Consider the following 20,387-nt stretch of genomic DNA (forward strand, 5'->3'; position numbering starts at 1 on the left):
CTTGGCTAACACAGACAGTCCCCGAACTCCTAATACTGCAATAAAACTATTATGTGAAAAATCTGAACAAAATTTTGTCCAACCATTACCTGGTACACATACTACAGGAGTATCCTTTCCTGTAGCTTGGTATTTTGCTTTATTTTTATATAAAGGCTTATCGTAAAAAAAAAAATTGGTGGCATTTCGCGATTTTTTTTGAATATTGACAATTTTGTGAAAATTGAAAATTTTGGTAAGATAATTGAATTTTTCCTAATGGGGCCTCGGCTCATGTGGCCCAATTAGATGGGCCGTGGCCCCGGCCCATGGGCCATAAAGGAGTCACCACCCCTGTACCTTTTTTTAGCTGTACCATACTCTCACCATACTGCCATATTGATATTCAATTAGGCAATGGGTATAAAACTATTATGCTCTCATGCTAATTATGGAGTCAAAATGTACTTATAATTACACATATCACTGGTCACTTGCTTTGACAGTTTGAGCAAAATTAAATGATATTTTATTATTTTAGGTGTTGTAAACCTTACTCGGAATCTATTCGGTCATACTAGTGGGAGTAGTGACTCTAGTCACAGTATGTGCTCATTAATGGGATTTATATCAGAATTATCAACGCTGTGTCCTGATTTTGGTAAGTAGATTAAGATAATTCTGTAATTAGAGGAAAATTTAGAAGAGGAAATTTAGTGCTTTATTGCGAAGAGATATAGCCCTTACAGCCTGACAGCAGGGGACGGGAATGCCGCCCGCGACGCTTCACTGAATTATAGTAACCAACAGCTGTTTTGATGATTATAATCTTTACGTAAACGAATTCATTGTGAGATACGCGTAGACTAAATTATATTATAATCTAACAAGTATAAAATTCACAATTACTAATTTAATGAGCCTATGATTGAATTATAATTAGACAAATGGCAACAAAACGCAGAAATGTTGATGCTAAGTGCGAAGGGTTTATTAATGGCGCCAAAATTATTCAAATGGGATTTTCTGAGATGCACTGCAATGAGGAAATAAATCAATATTTTATTCGAGAGATGTATCACTGCTTGGTTTTTGAAATAAAAAGTATCATCCGTTCAGTTTTCAACTTTGTAAAAATATATGCGGCCCGCCCATGTCTTGCAACCCTCAATTTTGGCCCACGAGTGACAAACGGTTGCCGACCCCTGCCTTACAGTATGGCACAGTTTTCCAATTTCAAAAATAGCCCCCCATTAAAAGACATCAATTATAACAGTGAGTGCAAACCCCTCCTTCCCGAGACAGTCTGGGCTTCCGAAAAAGCAAAAAATTACAATTTTGGTAACATGATGGCCGACGCATGTCACGATTGACTCAAATTATTATGAAGGCAAGCATGGCGTGCAAGATGCCCTCGTTTCAGAGACAACTAGTGAGTGTTTGTTTCATTTAACCAAATGTAGGGACACCTTGAAATCGGAGAATTGTGCCCCACTGCCATATGCTCATTGCTTCAAAAACTACAGGAGTGGTGACTCCTCTACGGCCCATGGGCCAGGGCCACAGCCCATCTAATTGGGCCACATGGGTCGTGGCCCATCAAGCTATGGGCTGCGGCCCCATCAGGAAAAATTCAATTATCTTACCAAAATTTTCAATTTTCACAAAATTGTCAATATTCGAACCAAAAAAAAAATCGAGGGATGCCACCATTTTTTTTCGATAAGCATTTATATAAAAATAAAGCAAAATACCAAGCTACGGAAAAAGATACTCCTGTAGTATGTGTACCAGGTTAGGGTTAGGACAAAATTTTGTTTAGATTTTTCACATTATAGTTCTATTATGCGTTCGGGGACTGTCTGTGTCAAGTGAATAATCCCTTTACACAACTTGATGGGCTGCGGCCCATAGCCTGATGGGCCGAGGCCCAATTCGATGGGCCGTGGCCCCGTCACATGGGCCGAAGATGAGTCACCACTTCCACTCTTTGAAAATATATGGTTCATGCACCCAAGGAAATAAAATAAGTTGAGTAATATTTTCATCTTTGGATAATTCGATTATGTGGCCACTGCAGGTACTCTCTAAAATGCATTGTTTCTTGCAGCTTTTATATCAGTATTTTAGCCAAATTGAAATAACGGCTTCTCACTGATAACTTAACTTAGATTTATAAGGTCTTTTACTGTTTTATTTTCATTTGTCCTCGACTTGAAACTAAAAAAAGAAGAACTAGCAGCACTCAAGCTTGTTTGTTTACATGAGATCTTTCTGGCCAGTCATGCTTTAATGATTCCATCTGGGAATCAATATTCGCGATCTATCATAACTTGATCTCAACTAAACCAAATTACTATTAAGATGGGATTATTCTGTCTAGACAAGCATCAATGAATATTATTTAGTGAAAAAATCGAATGAGAAAATAAAGCAAACCAGAATTCTGAAAAATATATTTAAGTTTGATAGTGTCATTTCCCCACACCTAATAAGAATTGTAAAATGATAAAATATGAACTGTACAAAGGCGGGATTGTGACACGCACATAACAATAACTAAGGACCCATTTAACATTGAATAAATAAAGTAAAAAATAAAGACTTCTAAAATAGGCAAAGGGGAGAATTTAACAAAAAAGGCTTGGAACTAATTAGTACTGCAAGATTTAGACATTGATGCATGACGTAGGTGTGATGTATAATATAAACTAAAAGTAGGATTCTATTCATATTTAATCGAGCATGGTCCGTACATATTGTCTATTTTTAATGTGTGGCCCACACATGATGTGAGTAAAACTATATTTGGGTATAGCTTCCGTGTTTAGAGAAAGGAAATTTGTCAGCTGGAAAAATAAACAGTTCATTGTTTTTGGGGTCAATAATGTGTCAAATATTAATTCCAAACTTTCAAATTTCAGTGGAATTTATCAGTAATTATTATTTTGTAACTACGCTATTACTACAATACTAGACAATGCATGGCCCTGGGGTAAAAAAACATTTATATATGATTCAAGCATGGCCCGAGTATTGTATGGCCCGGTTTCAAATGATATGCTTTATACATAACACACAGAAATGCAACTAATTTATATTTTTTTTAGCAGGTCTGGCTTCAATGCATCTACCATTCACAATGTCATACGCAGTGAGTACCTTGGGCGGGGTGGACGTGTATGTATTCAATCTGAATTTCTACATTTTGGAAACGAAATTATTCAATGAAGACCATTCAGTGGATTGGAGTTCTACTCCTCATTGGAGGTGGGTTGAACATTTTCAGCTTTTTTGAATATTTTTGAATCCTGGGCTCGGTGGGGACATGAAATAACTCGTCAATGCTAAAGCCCAATTTGTTTTATCCTAATTCTCAGAACAAGGCTCTATGCAATCATGCCATGCTATTATTACGGTAGTTTTGCGAAGGGTTGAGAAATATCTTCTACCCCAGGAGTCGGGAACCTTTTTGGTCAAGAAAGTCAAAAAAAGTACATATTTACAATTGCATTTCCGTGCGAGCCATATAGCCTTTTTGGTTCAGGCCTGAAATTATTTAAAAGTCAACACATATACGATGTCAATATACATCTAATGTGTCTTCTGATGCTGCATGTTGTCGCTGCGGGCCTTGAGCGGCTGCTCACATGCAGCACAAGTTGAAATCTACGATACTCATCACTCTTCTTTTGTTTAGGCATCACCGTAGTATTTTAAAAACTAACTTTGCTAGTCCGATCTAAATATGACAAATACTATAAGTAGTACGTACAAACGGACGAAAAGCTTTTCTCTATTCCTCCGCGACTAAATCGCTTTGTGATGTCACAAAATATGGCTATAAAAGAGTTTGAAATCTCGTAACAATAGTAAGCGAAGCCTCAGAATATTAGATTTTTCTGGGAGCCATATGCCGTCACTGAAAGAGTCATATATGGCTTTGTTCTACCCCATAACTGATGGTAGTCAGCCATATTAGCCGTCTTATCAGTTTTCCTCACCCACAGTTTAACAATTTAATTAATATAAACAAAATTTGGCCCTCCGGAAGTATGTGTACCAAGATGACGCACAACCTGAACCCTAATCTGGTACATCTACTATGTTCAGGTTGTGCGCCATCTTGGTACACATACGTCTGGAGCACCCAAAATTTACTAATATTACAAGTGGCGGGCGTGACGTGGGCGGCGGCCCAGGGTTGTCCAAAACGAATCGAATATTCCAATGTATTCGAATACCTTTTCAGCTGATTTTGGAATAATTCCGAATGGTAGCCACTTTTCGCCGTAAACACGGTGTTTCGTTTTACCGGAATCTTCAAACAACTTTTTACGCTTTCTCACGTATTGTAATGACGATGAAATAGAATTGGCACTTTGCAAATAATTTTGATAGTGATAGGTAAAAGTATCGATCCTTTACCAGGATGATTTTTTGTTGCGCAAAATAATCCAATCCATGACCGATACCAGCATTTAAATTGTCATGCCATATTAATATAATTCTGTTCAACGTAACTCAGGATTGTATCGACAATCTGTGGACATAAAATGTGCGGTAAACTGACCGATATTTGAGTTATGTTAATAGAATTAAATTAACACGGTGAGGCATATTAAATACTGGTATCGGTCATGGATTGGATTATTTTGCGCAGCACAAAATCATTCTAGTAAAAAGTCCATACTTTTAAATAATTTTTTGATTTGTATTTTTGTACTCAGGAAAAAATTGTCACAAGTCGGAAAAATAACTTGTACTTTATCCCACTTTTTGGCAAATACTTTGAATAATGGTTGGTATTTAAAAGTATGGGCGTTTTACTTGGATGATTTTGTGTTGCGCAAATATTTAAATCCATCACCGATACCACTATTTAAAATGCCTTGCCATATTAATTTAATTCTGTTAACATAACTCATGGTATATAGGTTGTAAATAGCAAGTATTCCATTGTTTATTGTATGGAAATTCTTTCATACACTTAGAAGAGCTTCTTCAACTTGATTATATTTTTGAAGTATTCAAAATTTCATATTCGAAAATAATAATTTCGAATGTATTCGAAATAGTGAACTATTCGGTATTGGCCATCCCTACAACATATGGAATTATTTTTCTAAAATCAGGAAATTGGTCATTTTCAACAAAGAAATGTCTAAAATTGAATTTTTTAATCCAGAATGTCAGACTTCTAGTCTGACCATCAAATGCTGACAAATCTTCAAATGGAGATACAGCTCATTCTGAAACTTGGTAGTATTCAATTTAAACCGTGAGCAAGACAGCCTAGGGTTGAAACTCAACAGTTAGTATCACAAATTACATACCTGAGTTCTAAACCCATGTACCCCACCCAGCAGCACAGCCAGGATTTTTCAAACGGGGGGTTACAGTGAAATTAAAACAGTGCGTCAAACGACGGCCTAGGGAATGCCGAAAGATCATAAAATGGTGTGTTTCAAAATTGTGTGTCATTCATAGCGAAATGGTATTGAATAAATTCTAGAGTTGCGTGTAGATGCATTCATTCGCTAGATATCGTTATGTGAATGATTTGCTGGTTTACGACCCATGTAACTCCCCCTCACTGGCTGCGCCCAGACCCCACCTCTTCAGGAATGTAATAAATGAGGTAGGCATTGCTGAATGCAAATTTTTTTGTCCTTTCAAGAATTCTAGCTTCTTAAATTTTTTGAAATATCAGCTGTTGCGTAGCCAGGAATTTTTAAAGGGGGGAGGGGTTCTGAAATTTCTAATTACCAAGTTAGACCATAACAGCTAGCTAGCGGGCCGGGGGAAGGGAATGCATTTCAAGCTACTAATAATTGATATAAATGATATAGAAAATTGCTTTATTTTTTTCTCACTTTTTAAGGGGGGGGGGGGGGGGTCTGACCCTCAATACACCTTCCCCCTGGCTCCCAGATTTCCAAGTCACTTCACCAAGTTTTCTCGCTTCTAGAATGAATATGAAAAATCCCATTTTATTTGGCCACAATCACAATGTGTGCCTATGAATTGTTTTTGCTATATTTTGTTGATATTCGGGTTTTTCTTTTATTTGTGAAACAAGAAAACTATGCTCAAATATATGGACACAGAGCGCCACATGGTGGCTAATTTTGATGACGTCATAGACTCATAGCACACACAAAAACGAATTCCAGTTCACCGGAATATTTGATATAAATAAAAGTAATAGCCTTCTTGAGAAAAATGCAATCTTTAAGCTCTGAAAATGTCAAAGCAATTGCTCCAGTAATCAAAGAGAAAAGTGGTTTTTCAATATCAATAAAATTCTAAAGTTCTTTAAAGAACAACAACAACATAATTTTCTTTGCGACTACTAGACCTATTACCAATACTTAATGAATGTTGAAAGAATTCTAGAAGGCAAATAATTTTTAGTTTTTTAAAAGTACCGTACTCCAAAATCCTATGAAAATGGTCTTCGAGTTTTGTAACCTGATTGTGGACCAATTGCCTTTAAATTACCGATAGTTGTAGAATATGGAATTGGAATGGATGGCTATTACTTTTTTTTAATTCGAAATGTTTCATTTTTAAAATTCTCTCACCGGTTAACTTGACCAAGGTCGTAGGCAGGGGGTGGTTTTGGGGGTCGTAACCCCCCCCCCCCCAAGACTCTTTGTTTCCTTTGTTTCCATGTTTTCCGGCGCTCGGCCAGACCCCCTGGCTGTTTCAATCTAAATTGGCAAATAGAAATTTCAGAACCCCCCCTCCCCCCTTTAAAAAATTTCTGGCCACGCCTCTCAACTTGACTCTCATTCTGTTAATTTCAGGAATCTCATGGGTGAATGGACAGAGTTGTGGATCAACCGTATCAAACTTTAGTGCAGAAATCAAGTCCCCAGCAAATGAAAGTGAATGTGACAACGGGAAGAGATGTTCATGGCATTTTGTACTACCTCAACAAACGATGCTCAGATTGAATTTCACAACAACATTTATTTCACAAGGAAGTTTCAACATTGACCTAACAAGCCAAGAATCTGGTACGTATTTCATAACATAAGTTAGACTATGATGTTCGGAGACCTCGATGGGATTTGATGTTGGTTACACATAGTTTGTCTCGAAGTCAGTCAAGGTGCAAAAATGACAACAATAGGCATAAGTTAAGCCATAAGCCTTGATACCAAACCAGGGAATTCTGGAAAATTGTCAAAATTTAAAAAATAGGGATCGTTCGACATAAATGTAGTCACAGGCAATCCCACCATAGAATATATCTAAAAGAAACACTATGAAACAGGCATAAAAACTTGAAACGACAAAAATAATTTTTAAAAAGTTTATCAAACACGTGAACTAACATATTATCCGGAAACACAATGTATGTTTTGTTGTAGATTCGTGATTTTGAACCATTATATTTTCACTCACTGTTAAGCAGTAACTATTCAAGAACTGTAATATGAACTTTTGTAGTTTTTATATGTCAAATACCCATGTCATGCTGAAGAAAACAATCGGCCATTTTAACTTAATTATTCTTATCTTCGAGAATGTGCAACTGCCTCCTGCCGCCCTGGGGGGAAGTTAATTTCGGGTCATTCGACTACTGATGTATCACTGTTATTTTCTCAACTATTTTAATCAAATTGATTTGTCCAAATTATTCTCATGTTGAATGCAAAACAGAATAGTTCCACCTAGAGCTCGACCGATATATCGGCCAACCGATATATCGGGCCGATATTGCGTGTTTGCCGATATATCATATCGGCCCAACCCGCCGATATATCTGGCCGATATATATCAGCGTTAGTCGCTTTTCCACGTTCTAAAAAATGAGTATTTTTCCCCGGGAAATATCTGCGGCCGAGCGTTTTCCTTTTTTACGCTTCTCTCATTTTGCCTTTCAATGAACAGAGAGTTCTCTTCTATATTTCTCTCTTCGTGCGGCGCAAAATCCTCGCCTTCGAATATCTTGCGTCCCCACTAGGCTTGCACGTAATCGACAAAAATCAATTCCGTACTTACGGAAAAATTGATTACGTAGTGACCCCGTAATTGCGATATTATTTCACACGTTTAAACCTATCATAAAAACCATTCGAATCCACTTCTTTTCCGAATGGGACATCAAAGTATGGTTTTCATATTACCGACAGTACTACACGCCGGCGACAGATGTTAAAGACAAATACCAAGGCCTTTTTTAAAACCGACTTTCGTATTGAATAAAAATTTCGGGTTTCTAAGTTATTAATCAACGACAAGCGTATTTTCTCGTTTGATTATACCTGCGCTTGCCTCGCGACGAAGACTTGTTATTGCTCCGTTTTTTTACATTATCCGACTTTGCTACCTAGTTAGCATTTTATAATAATTATTGATGCTGAATTATTGACGATATTCCGATTACCATGCTCCATTTTATATCAAATCATTTCGCGGCCTAAATGTTGTAACATTATTTGCGATAAATTTAAATCAAATAATAATTATTTAGCCAGTGATAAATTCTTACCCGTAACTTGTTGTAAATTAATGCTAATAAATGCTATTTTGTTTTTTAATGCGCTGTGATTTGTATTAATAAAAGTGATTGAGTCGGGAAAAGAAAGTAGCCTAGCCTCCTCTCCTTTTGAGCGCTTATAGCGGCGGTAAAATTCGTTTCATGTCTGTTTCACGGAGAGAAAGAAAAATACGCCTTCCGGAATTACAATCAACTATCACACATTCTTATTTATCATTATCAGCGCCGAATAAAAAAGATACCAAATCGTGAAGACAAAAAAGTCGGTCGGTGCTAATTGCGTTACGGTGATAACGCTTATAATAATATCGTTTTGACCGTGAAACCAAACGCTCAAACGGGGTGGCAACGCGTCATGCCGGCTCAAAACGGCTGCGAATACCGGAACTCTAACTTCTTCTACTTGTTAAACTTTGATTTTTTACAATCGACGGAATTGACTGCTTGGAAGGAGCACGTTTCAAACGCGAAAGCGCTCTACCAATAATTACGACTTTACGTAATTTGTAACTTCCCTTCCGTAACTCAATTCCGTAAATCCGTAAATTACGTGCAAGCCTACTCCCACCTACTACTGTATGGATCAAAATGGACCTATATAAGCTTTTTACTGACTGCCTTTTTTCTCTTGTGCATTAATGTATGTTCTTATTATTTGCTGCGAAACTTTTATTAATGATGCAAGCACTGTGTAGGACTGCTTTATTTTTCAACATAAACTTTTGATTGAATGAAACTGAATGTTTCTTTCTATTTGTATTTACTGCGGGTTCGAGTTGTATATATCGGTATGTCAATATCGGTTATCGGTCACTAGTTGGCCGATATATCGTTATCGGTATCGGTGACAAAAAGTGATATCGGTCGAGCTCTAGTTCCACCCTATAACCAGGGCTGCCATAACGTCCTTATTTCTAAGATATGTATTTATTTTGAAGGTCTTTGTCTTAGAAAATATTTTTGTCCTCATTTCTAAGAAACGCCATTATTTTGACATGTGTCCAGGCACTTAGATTGGTAAATTCGAATGACTGATTTGCTATAAATGATATTTTACAACCTCATTGATTGCTACGCGCATTCATTACGTAATAACAGCAAATTAATTGACACAATGACAAAACAATAGCCTACCGTCAAAGATCAGTTCGTGTAACTTGAATCAAAATACAACTTGTGAGAAGTGAGATGGAACAGATAGTTTCTAAGAATAAAACACTGCTGGAGCAAATCCTTTCTATTGGAAAGTATGACTAGTCGCACTGGCATGAATACATTTTGGTTCTTATATTTCGTTCCTTGTTACTTATTGATCTCGATCGCTAAGTATGTTGATAGGTATTTGTCTGTTTGTTTGTCTGTTAGATACTCGCGATATTTCACGAAAGCCAGGTTGAATCTGCTCCAAATTTTGGATGTGCATTCACCATATCTTGGACCAGAAGCCTATTGATTTTGGATGAATTGTGTCGTATAATTAGCGAGTTATTACGGTAATTAATTAGTGATGGGACACGTGGTGTCGCTATTGAGTCAGAGCGAAGGATACACCACGCTAGATCGATATGTGGGCGGTATTCGATCGCTATCTCGTTATTCTATTAGTATGTTTCTCTGATGTCCTTATTTTTGGGTCAATATCGGTGGCATCCCTGCCTATAACGCATCCATGGTCAGTTTATTTATCTTAACATACTTTATTACAGATATGATGTACATTTCCCCCATCACACTTTCATTAAACACCGACGAGGTATGTTGGATAAACCGTGAACCTGGTAATTGCTTGAATGAAGTTAATACGACATGTATGACTACAGACTGGGGTGAAGTAACGGATATAAGGGTTAACAACGAATGCAAGCCTTCTAAGTTTCAATTCAAATTCACTTATGAATACATCGATTGTAAAACAGGTGAAACTATTTCTTATTTGGAAAGTTGCAAGATTGTTCTGAACAAGGCTCTCCAATCAAGCATCAATGATAAGTTACTGTATATATGTTGAAGGATCAGTATCTCCCAGTTTAACATTTGTTCCTGCTCACTGCAATAAATCTATTTGAAGTTTTTCATTTTCAAAATAGGTAAAATTGAAAAGTTATTTGTGTTGAGCACTTCTAGACTTTCATTAGAATATGTTCGATATTTGAAAATATTCCATCAGAATCGTAGATTATTCACCTCCAGGGAAATCATGGCCTCACTGCTCTGGTTACAATGAATTAACTGTTCTGAATATGTGTGGTCTCTGCAAAGCTATCATATGTATTTATTTGGCCCTATTTATGTGTTTATCTTCATTGGCCGATATGTGAGGAATTGTAAAATAATAGATTTCTATCTTATATTTCAGGAAAAAGACTTGAACAACCAACTACCACGGCCCTACAGACTCCCAGCCAATCAGTAACCGTACCCCTTAATTCAACCAATCATATTGCACCAACTACCCAAACACCAATCTTCCATTTTACCATATCCAACAAGACTACCCATGCACCAATGTCCTATTTTAACATATCCAACCAGACTACCGATACACCAATGTCCCATTTTAACATATCCAACCAGACTACTCATACACCAATCTTCCATTTTAACATATCCAACCAGACTACTCATGCACCAATGTCCCATTTTAACATATCCAACCAGATGACCTCTAGCCAGGTCGCTACCGAATCTTCCATGATAATTTTGCCAATAGTTGCATCCGTGATGGTAGCAATGATAGCTGTTGTGATTGGATTATTGATTTATTGGAAATACAGGTGGAGTAAATTTTTCTATCAACCCCCCCCCCCCCCTCCCCAGATATTTTATATCTCAACTTACGATATTTCTTTGTTACAGACAACAAGGCGACGGGGAAAATATCGCAATGTTGGCACTAGAGCCCGTTTATGAAGAGATTGCCGGACCGCTCGGTAGTTCTGGACAAAACCCCCAAATCGTGCCCGAGGTAGATGGAGAAGGGTATCTGTCCCCAATGCCCCAACAAACTGTTCAAATACAAAGTGTTGAGGGGGCTTATGAAATCGCTTATGCTGATATCCAAGAGCCCGATTATATTGTCCCAGAAAATATTCCTGCCCCCAAACCACCAATCCCAATACAACCTTCCAGGAAGCCACCAACCCCCAAGACTGAATTGCCTCATGATGCTGAAGGATATGCCGTACTTACCTCCCCATCAAACCCTAGCATTGCTCGTCAAACCCCGATTGCAGAAGTTGTGTATGCCGGGGCTGAAAATGATGCTGCCCCGCCCAATGCGATTTATGATGACACAGGGACTGCCCCGCCAGAAAATATCACTGCCCCACCCAATGTGATTTATGATGACACAGGGACTGCCCCGCCAGATCATATCACTGCCCCGCCCAATGCGATTTATGATGATACAGGCACTGCCCCGCCAGATCATATCACTGCCCCGTCTAATGCAATTTATGATGACACAGGAACTGCCCCGCCAGAAAATATCACTGCCCCGCCTAATGCGATTTATGCTGATACAGGGTCAGTCATGACAAATGACCATGACAAGTCAAAAGTCACTGAGATGGGGAAGCGCTCTCGTCATTCTATTTAGTCACATACTATGTGCTGCTATTCTGCTTTGTGTTAGGATGTTGTAATTGTGTTCTAACCTGACTGTTTCTGCTAACTAAGATGTCATCTGTAATAAATACTGATAGGATGGGATTTTCAAATTTATCCCGCCGGAGAGAATAGAATCAAGTAACTTTGAAAGTTTTAGACAAACTTTATTTGAAAAAAAATTAAAAAAAAAATATAGAGTGTTGTTTTTGTTTTGTTTCATGTAATCAGATTTTTTTTATTGATTTTGAGTGAAATATTTTGTTCATTTATGCTCTGTGATTTCCATAATAATTCAACCATGACCAAACAAAGCAATCTAAGAAAACTGGTGGTTCCCAATCCTTTGCCTATTTTGAAACGCTTTATTCCTCTTTGACTATGCATGAAAAAAACTTTAGTTACCGGTATTTGTCAATCTTCTGTAGCTAGCCATGACCCACTACTGCTCCACAGGAACATCTTTGATTTTTTCAAATATTTATAATATTTGTTTTAGACTTTTTGATAAGTTATCGTATTTCCCGGCGAATAAGTCTCTTTTCTAGACCCAAATTTTTGGCCTGATTTTTTTGGGGGGGGGGTCGTCTTATTAGGCGAGTATGATATATTTCATTTTTTTGTTGTCGCCTTATTATGTATTAGGTATGTTCTTTTATGGTGGACGCAATCGTGAGTTAAACATACATAAGTAGATTAAAATTTAAAGACAGTTTGAATTCCCGTAGTTATTATGGATTGAAAATTATGCTACAAGAAAACGTCATTATAAGCTATTTTAAACCAATGCACAAACGAGGCGCCGCTCAAGAGGCATTGCATGGTAATTTGGGATTCCGATGTTGATGCGATTTCACTACCCCGACTTATTGGCAGGTTATATGCAAAAACCCATTTTTTCAGGCTTGAAAATGGGCCTCGTCTCATTGACCCGGCAGACTTATTCGCCAGGAAATATGGTAGTTAAATTTGATTGTATTAGAAATGAGTTGATAATTCTTTTTTTGCTACAAATGGTTATTTTCATTTCAATTATTAAACTGAAACTGCCTTTTTTTGTTTTTCTTGAAGTTTTTCCGTTGTATATAAAAGTTAATGGGCTACACAATTTTTTTTCACCACATTTTTTATTACGATTTGTCAGATAATGTCATATCAATGTTAATGTTTAGCTTCAAGCTAATTGCCCCCCCTCCCCCCACCACCCGAAAAATAGATCATAGATATATTTGCTTTGAAATGCTTAACAATATTAGTCGAACAACACCAAATACAAAGTGAAATTTTTTTCTTCAATGGGGGGGGGGGGATTCTACCCCGTTTGAAAAACAAACATTGTGTTAAATGAACTGACTTTGAGCTGAATGGAGTTTAAAATGTTTTCCTTTTTTATAATTATATTGATATGTTGTTGATTACGCTACATTGATGTTGATTTGATGTCAATAATAATTTTTTTAATATAATAGGATTTATTTCAAATTTATTAATTTGACAAGTGAAACTTTTTTGAATTTCCCATAAATTGATGAAATTGAGGATTCCTCCTTTTTGAACAATCATAGAGTTCGAAAATATTAATTTGGAATCTTTATACAGTTTGGCTCTTATCAAAACGTCAATTTCCATATTTTTATGTCAAATATTTTGTTACACGGAAAAAAACTAAGAGGGGGGGGGGGAGGGGGGTGTTTCCAAATTTGGGGGAAGGTACATATTTTATTGTTAGTGATAAAACTATTTGTAACTTACTAAAGCCACTCCTGAATATTTTAACAAATTTTATTTAGGGGGGTCGGGGGGACTTTTGGAGAGGGGGTGTAGGGGAATCACTGTAAAAAATTGTAGCTCATACCCTCACCAGACTTAGCTCCGGTTGAACGAGCAATAAGTAAAGATTTATATTGCCTCATGTGGATAGAAAGGCCGATAGGGGCTCCCGAAGTATGCGAACCAAGATGGCGGACATCGGAATGTAATATGTGTACTAGGTTAGGGTTAGGCCATAATTTTAGGTATAAATACTACGGGAGACTCTTTGGCTAGTCTTCGAACTGATAATAGGACTAAAATAAGGAAAATTGGAAAAAAATTATCCCCTAACCTGTTACCCATGTCACGTTCCGATCTCCGCCATCTTGGTTCGCATACTTCGGGAGCACCGGTCGATAAGACGACTTGGATTTGAAGAAAACATGGCGTAAGTTTGAAAACGCCAGTGGTTTTGCATTACATAGGGTCATAATTTATCGTACATATTTATCTCATAATGAACATAGTAAGTGTACCAGGTTCGGGTTGTGCGTCATCTTGGTACACATACTCCGGAGCGCCCTTTATTCAATCATCATTATGCATGAAAACGCTGTTTCAGTCATCTGTTCAATCTTCAAAGAATAATTGGCGAGTACTATGTGCGATTTCATTTCATAACATGGCAGTGTGGCACATTGTGCTGAGCGTTAGGAATATGTTCGCCACCGCACCATTGATTACCCTGCGTGTGTTCGAATCCAATGCAGGGTAAATTATGTGTGAGGGGGTCAGTGGCGTATTTACGTAGAATGGCGTCCATGGCAAAGTCTAAAAATAAGCCCCCTTGATAGTTGTTTGACAATTTAGAATGACTCTTATTGAATTGAGGTACTTGTACGATATTATTTTTTAGTAAAAATACAAGTTTCAATTATTCCCAATCTGAAATTATTTTATTGAAACTGTTTATGATTAATACTTCTTTGCAGTATTTGCGCCCCTGTTCAAACGGCGCCCATGGCACGAGCCATGGCTGCCACACCCTAGATACGCCAATGGAGGGGGTTACTGGACTCCTCGCCTGCGTGTAGGGTGGTTCACACACATAACCCCTGGTCGGTTACGCGCAGTGGTCTTCAAACTTTTTGAGACACGACCCCATCTACAATATTATTACGTATGATAAGCACTCGCGACCCCAAGTTATATATATATATATATATATGTTCACCTACAGACACGAAAAAAATATTTATCAAATTCGGAAATTTATTAAAAGAACCCAACAACAACCATATTTAACCAGTGTGAAGAGTCCAACGAGATCTTGCATTCGTGGCTTAATGTTGCTTAAGCTCAAACGCAAATCGTGTTCTACGTTTAATCGATTTTGGTGCTTTGATTTTAGCAGACTCATAGCACTAAAAGTCAAGCTTTCAAAAAGATTGATCATACGATATTTTTCTTTTATGTTTATCAGCCATTTAGTAAATGGTAATTATCAAAATGACGGTAGCCTGGAAAATGAGGCTTAGCAGTAAAAGAAACGACCACTGTACAGTACATTTAAGACACAATAACGATTTACTTTAAATCCTTAATCTACGTTCGCTATTATTTTCAATGACCAGGCCGTTTTATCTTTTCCTCTTTATTAGGTACATTATATAGATGTAATAGTTTGTTTGTATTCCTCATTAGACTCTACCAATTTTTCGTAAGTGTCTCCAAAATTGCATTTGCTGTAAATATTTTCGATTTACTGTTTGCCTTATATTGCTTTTAGTTGCATATTCCGCCAAACTATATTTATATACCCTTCCTATATTTTTTCCGTGCTTTTATCTTGCTTACCTCGCGTTTTTATTAGTTGTTAGTAATTATTCCGTGAAAGTTACATTTTCTGTTTTACTGTTTCATAATCGCATACATTTCGAATGTCGCTGTATTTGTATCAGTTGTGACTTATTCCTAGGTTTTATTCATTTTATCCCTCCTTTAATTATGTTTATTCTAACTTGTAGCGCTGTAGGTGTCGCTGCTTGAAGACCTTTTTAGGTCCCTCGCGACTCCAGTCACGCAAAAACATGATTAGTACTGTAATTTATTCATTGTGCCATTTTGTGTTTGAACCAGTTTTTTGTGATGACAAAATAAGCGATTGATTGATTGATTAAAATATAAATTACTGTCGTTAAGCAATAGCCTTATTATAAAATAAGTCACTTCAATTCGAATTATCGAAACTTTCTAGCTTATGTAGCGTTATTCAACTTAACAGTGCAGACTACAAGCTGTTGTGTATTTATGTCATAGAACACTGTTTTTCACACGGACTAAATTTGTGATTATGATGTCATAATTGATTTATCGTAATTGCTCTTGATATTACCTGTCTGCGTGCTTGTTATTCATTCTTTTGTTTGAAGTATCTTGCGTTAAGCCGAGAAGTCACACACATAATGAAAATAATAAAAGAAAAGACAACGATGGGCACTCGGCGACCCCAGAAATATTTAAGGCGACCCCACTTGGGGTCGCGACCCAGACTTTGGTGACCACTGGGTTACGGCATCCTCAACAATCAAGTCCATGCTTCCGAAAACAAATAGCTGGTTAAACCGTAAATATATACTACTACTAATCACATAGCCGACACGGACTGGTAGTAAATAAGTGCGAGTGCATATTTCGATTTTCCGTTAGAACAAAACAATACATGGTAAAACAAACAAATTTACGAAAAATCGGGGAAGTGGGCAAAAAAGATTTAGGACATGCTGATATACGTGCCCACTTACCCCAAACAGCGAATAACACAACTAGGCCGCGAGCTGAGGCCCTGAAAAACGCCTAGAAAGTGAGTTTCGTAGCGCACATCAGGTAACTACCTGAAAATGATTTTAAAATGTTCCTTAACAATTTAGTAACAAATATTGCCTTGTTCCCACTTCCAAAAGTTGCACGTTTTACGGAAAAGACGCTTTTACTACAAGAAATTTGTGCTACGATCTGTCCTATATTCTCTACATTTTTGGCAATGAACAATGACTTCTGCATGACGTAGCAATATAATCGAATCAGCTGTTAGCGAGCGGATGAATATTAGTTATTACTGCTCGACCTTGCGTTGAGTTGGGCAGCCTTTCCATAGCCCTGTTTAGTTATTATTAGTTAAGTTATGCTAAGACGTTGTTGAAAAATGTATAAGTAAGTTATTAAACACTTGTAGATCCATACCACGGATATGGGCCGTGAGACGAAGCCTTGAAAAAGCCCAGAAAATGAGTTTCGTAGCGCACATCTGGTAACTAAATAAATTCTTGAGTTTTGTGTGAAAATGAACATACTGAACGCATTACAGCCTGTTTCACAATCCTGATGCGAAATTGAATATAAGAGGTTCCCGGAAATTCAATAACCATAAGTTTACAACACATACATAAGAACTATGCAATTCGAGAGCCCTACAGCACACTAACACAAATGTATTCCTGTAATGTTTTGCCTGACCAAAATCGGACTTTCTCAGTCAATCATAATTTATTAGGTAGATTACGAAAAATATGGCATACATGTAATCAGCAACAAAAAATACTTTAATTGTGTGACAGGAGTCGGGAGTGATCTCGAAAGCAGCGACACCAACAACGACACCAACAACGCTGATTCACATTAGCGAATAAATTTTATGTAATAACCACAAGCAGTTTACAACAAGAACAGCATAAAAAGCTACATCCATTTTATAGAAGCTATCAAACGTATTTATTTTTAAGCAATAAAGTCACAAATTAACATCGTGAGCACGAAAACACAAATAAATCAGTTATTTCTCACTTAGAAATTTACCGGAAAAGTCAAGAAACTTAAATGAATGTACAATATGTACATAACATAGAGAACAGAAATATTACAATTAGTCTTTTTTTTAGTTTATGTGGTTATGTATGTGAACAAAGGCAATATTATTTCTAGAAACAGGACTACGACACTAACAAATGTTCGAAAAAACAAAACAAATAAATGATACTTATTAAATCAACTGCAATATCTAATTCACTTTCTTCTGAATTGTTTTCGAAATCCACTATCTCGAAAATCGACTTTTCCTCTATAGGTGTTCTGTGATTTTTGCAGTCAATACAAAAACAAAAATCTGTGCAATTTAAGTCGATTTTGGCACACTTGCATAAATTATTTTGACTATATTTCTTACACTTGCAGTTTGCCAACTCAAGAACTGATTTGAGGGCCACATGCTTCTTCAGTGAATCATTGTTGGGTATAATCCTTATGTTTGCCAGTGTTAAATAGACGTGCCCTGGTATCATTTACATTCTTCATATCCTCTTCATACAGTGAACAAACAAATTCCCCAGCTTTATTTATCAATGCCTCGTTAACCTCAAAAGATCTTCATAGTTGAGAAAAAAATGAATAGAAAACCTCAATCAAGTCTCCAACATGAGTTTGATGGGCAGTTCCAATTGCAGAAAAGCGCTAAAGTATTTCAATATGCATAGCCCATCTAAGCTGTTTGCAACTATTATGATTCTCATATACCTTTACGCTTCAAGACTTCTTGTTTAATCCACTTTATAGCACTGATAGCAGCAGGGATTAGAGCCTGCGTTAGGTCGGATTGGTGGAACATTGCCGTTTTTTTTTGTAGTACAGTATCTAAAATGAGGAAGAAAATCATATTTGGAACAGCATAAGTGTAAAAATACCACTAAATACTAACTAATACCGCGAATACATAATGCATTTTATCTGATGTACTCAATATAATACTATATGTACTATATATAGTACTCATATAATACGATGTGATCATTGTAGTATCTCGGTGTTTATTTCGATTTTATTTTGTTCTTACTCTGTATGATCGAGTTTAATTAGGTAAATATCTAACACTCCATAGTTATTATGACATCCTGTATTTTATTTTTCAAACTTTGTTGTTCCTTTTTGTGATTGAGGCTAATTAAGTGAATGTTTAGGTAACTTTTCGTGGTCATTGTGGCATTCTTTTTGTTGTCCCTTTTATATATATGATTGTGTCGAATTTAGTGACTATTTAATATTGAGTTGTTCGGTTGCTATATTTGCTGCTTCAATGCAGCTACAAGGTGTCGCTGACTGGATGACTCTTTGAGTCTTTCGCGATCAATCGTCTATTGCAACAAGCCGATATCTGTCTTCGTAATTTGTTATATGTCTTTTTTTATTTTTTCATATCGTATATTGGTTTTGCATGACGAAAATAAAATCTGAATCTGAAATGAGCGTATATATGCTCATTGCATGTACTACAGTCCAGCAGTGTTTGCATACCTTTACTAGACTCTATCTACACTCAATTTTGATATATCACAGTCTGATATGCCCTATGACAGTATGAGTACGGACAATATTTTAAAACATCAACTGTCTGTCTACAATTTGATTTCTCACCTCTCAATCGTTTCCAATGCTACTTTCTTTCCACTCCGGCATAACTTATCATTGCTTGCCAGGTTCTTGTCGACTCTATGAATTTAGATTTAGACCAACCGACATTAGTAAAATTGATTATTTTCTTCTCTTTCACACAACCGTGCATTACAGAAACAGCCATTAATTTCTATTTCAATATATGCTGTGGCCTATATAGTAGTATAAGTCTGCTGAATAGTCAAGAAGAGCCATTGAATTTAATCATAAACATTTCATGCAAGCCAGAAAATATCGTTGTTTGTGACATATTATTCTAGGTCTAGCCTTCCTTGGAGTTACCGCACCGTACCTATTTAACAGCGTCCTATGAGCTAGTGCTCAACTAAAATTGCTATTTATGGTAAGGATATACAAGTGTTTAATATCTTACTTATACTTTTCAACACCTCCTTAGAATAACTGAACTAATAATAACTGAAAAAAACTATGGAATGGCTACTCAACGCAAAAGCGAGCAGTAGTAGTACATCTTATATTCATCCGAGCACTGGGGATCCAGCTACAGCTGACTAATTTGATTGTTACGTCATGCAGAAGTCTGCGTTCATTGGCCCATGATACCGTAAAAGCAGAGAAAATAGGACAGATGGTAACACATATTTATGGTAGTAAAAGCGTCTTTTCTGTAAAACGTGCAACTCTGGGAAGTGGGAACAAGGCAATATTTGTTACTAAATTCCTAAGGAACATTTTAAAATCATTTTCAGGTAGTTACCTTATGTGCGCTACGAAACTGAAAGATAAATGACCTCGGCTCGCGGCCTAAAATGAAGTAACCGAACGAGATGCTGTCGTTCATCATATGATTAAGCCGTCTTATAGGCTTTCCTGTCCCCGGGGATAATTACGAAAATCCTATCCCTAATCAAGATCAAGCTTTTTGCTCAATTAATCTGAGCAATCCCTTTCTCTCTGTGTTAGCGAAGATTTTATTGATTTTTTTCTAATCATGTTGCAAATCAATAACCTTTAACCCTTTGCTTAAGCATTTTATTAGTTGGGACGATTTTTGAACTTACCTGGGAAGGGT

At 36.8% G+C, this 20,387-nt stretch overlaps 1 protein-coding gene across 2 annotated transcripts; it reads left to right on the top strand.

Annotated features, from left to right (window-relative positions):
• Positions 1 to 250: 250 nt before the first annotated feature.
• On the top strand, positions 251 to 13,760 carry LOC120335745 (uncharacterized). 2 transcript variants are annotated; one of them, XM_039403364.2, is made up of 6 exons: positions 251 to 640; positions 3,090 to 3,249; positions 6,792 to 7,004; positions 10,201 to 10,410; positions 10,851 to 11,268; positions 11,351 to 13,760. In XM_039403364.2, the coding sequence occupies exons 2-6, from the start codon at positions 3,207 to 3,209 to the stop codon at positions 12,090 to 12,092; spliced, it is 1,626 nt and encodes a 541-aa protein (XP_039259298.2). In that variant the 5' UTR covers positions 251 to 640; positions 3,090 to 3,206; the 3' UTR covers positions 12,093 to 13,760. The 2 variants fall into 2 exon arrangements, with proteins under 2 accessions (XP_039259298.2, XP_039259299.2); XM_039403365.2 differs by having other exon boundaries at positions 3,093 to 3,249.
• The last annotated feature ends 6,627 nt before the right edge of the window (positions 13,761 to 20,387 follow it).

This window comes from Styela clava, chromosome 2 (assembly GCF_964204865.1).
Source record: "Styela clava chromosome 2, kaStyClav1.hap1.2, whole genome shotgun sequence".
NCBI lineage: Eukaryota > Metazoa > Chordata > Ascidiacea > Stolidobranchia > Styelidae > Styela > Styela clava.

Coding starts and splice junctions, on each gene's coding strand:
- LOC120335745 (XM_039403364.2), top strand. CDS start 3,207: ATGAAGACCATTCAGTGGATTGGAGTTCTACTCCTCATTGGAG. Junction 7,005..10,200: donor CCTAACAAGCCAAGAATCTG/GTACGTATTTCA, acceptor ACTTTATTACAG/ATATGATGTACATTTCCCCC. Junction 11,269..11,350: donor TTGATTTATTGGAAATACAG/GTGGAGTAAATT, acceptor TCTTTGTTACAG/ACAACAAGGCGACGGGGAAA.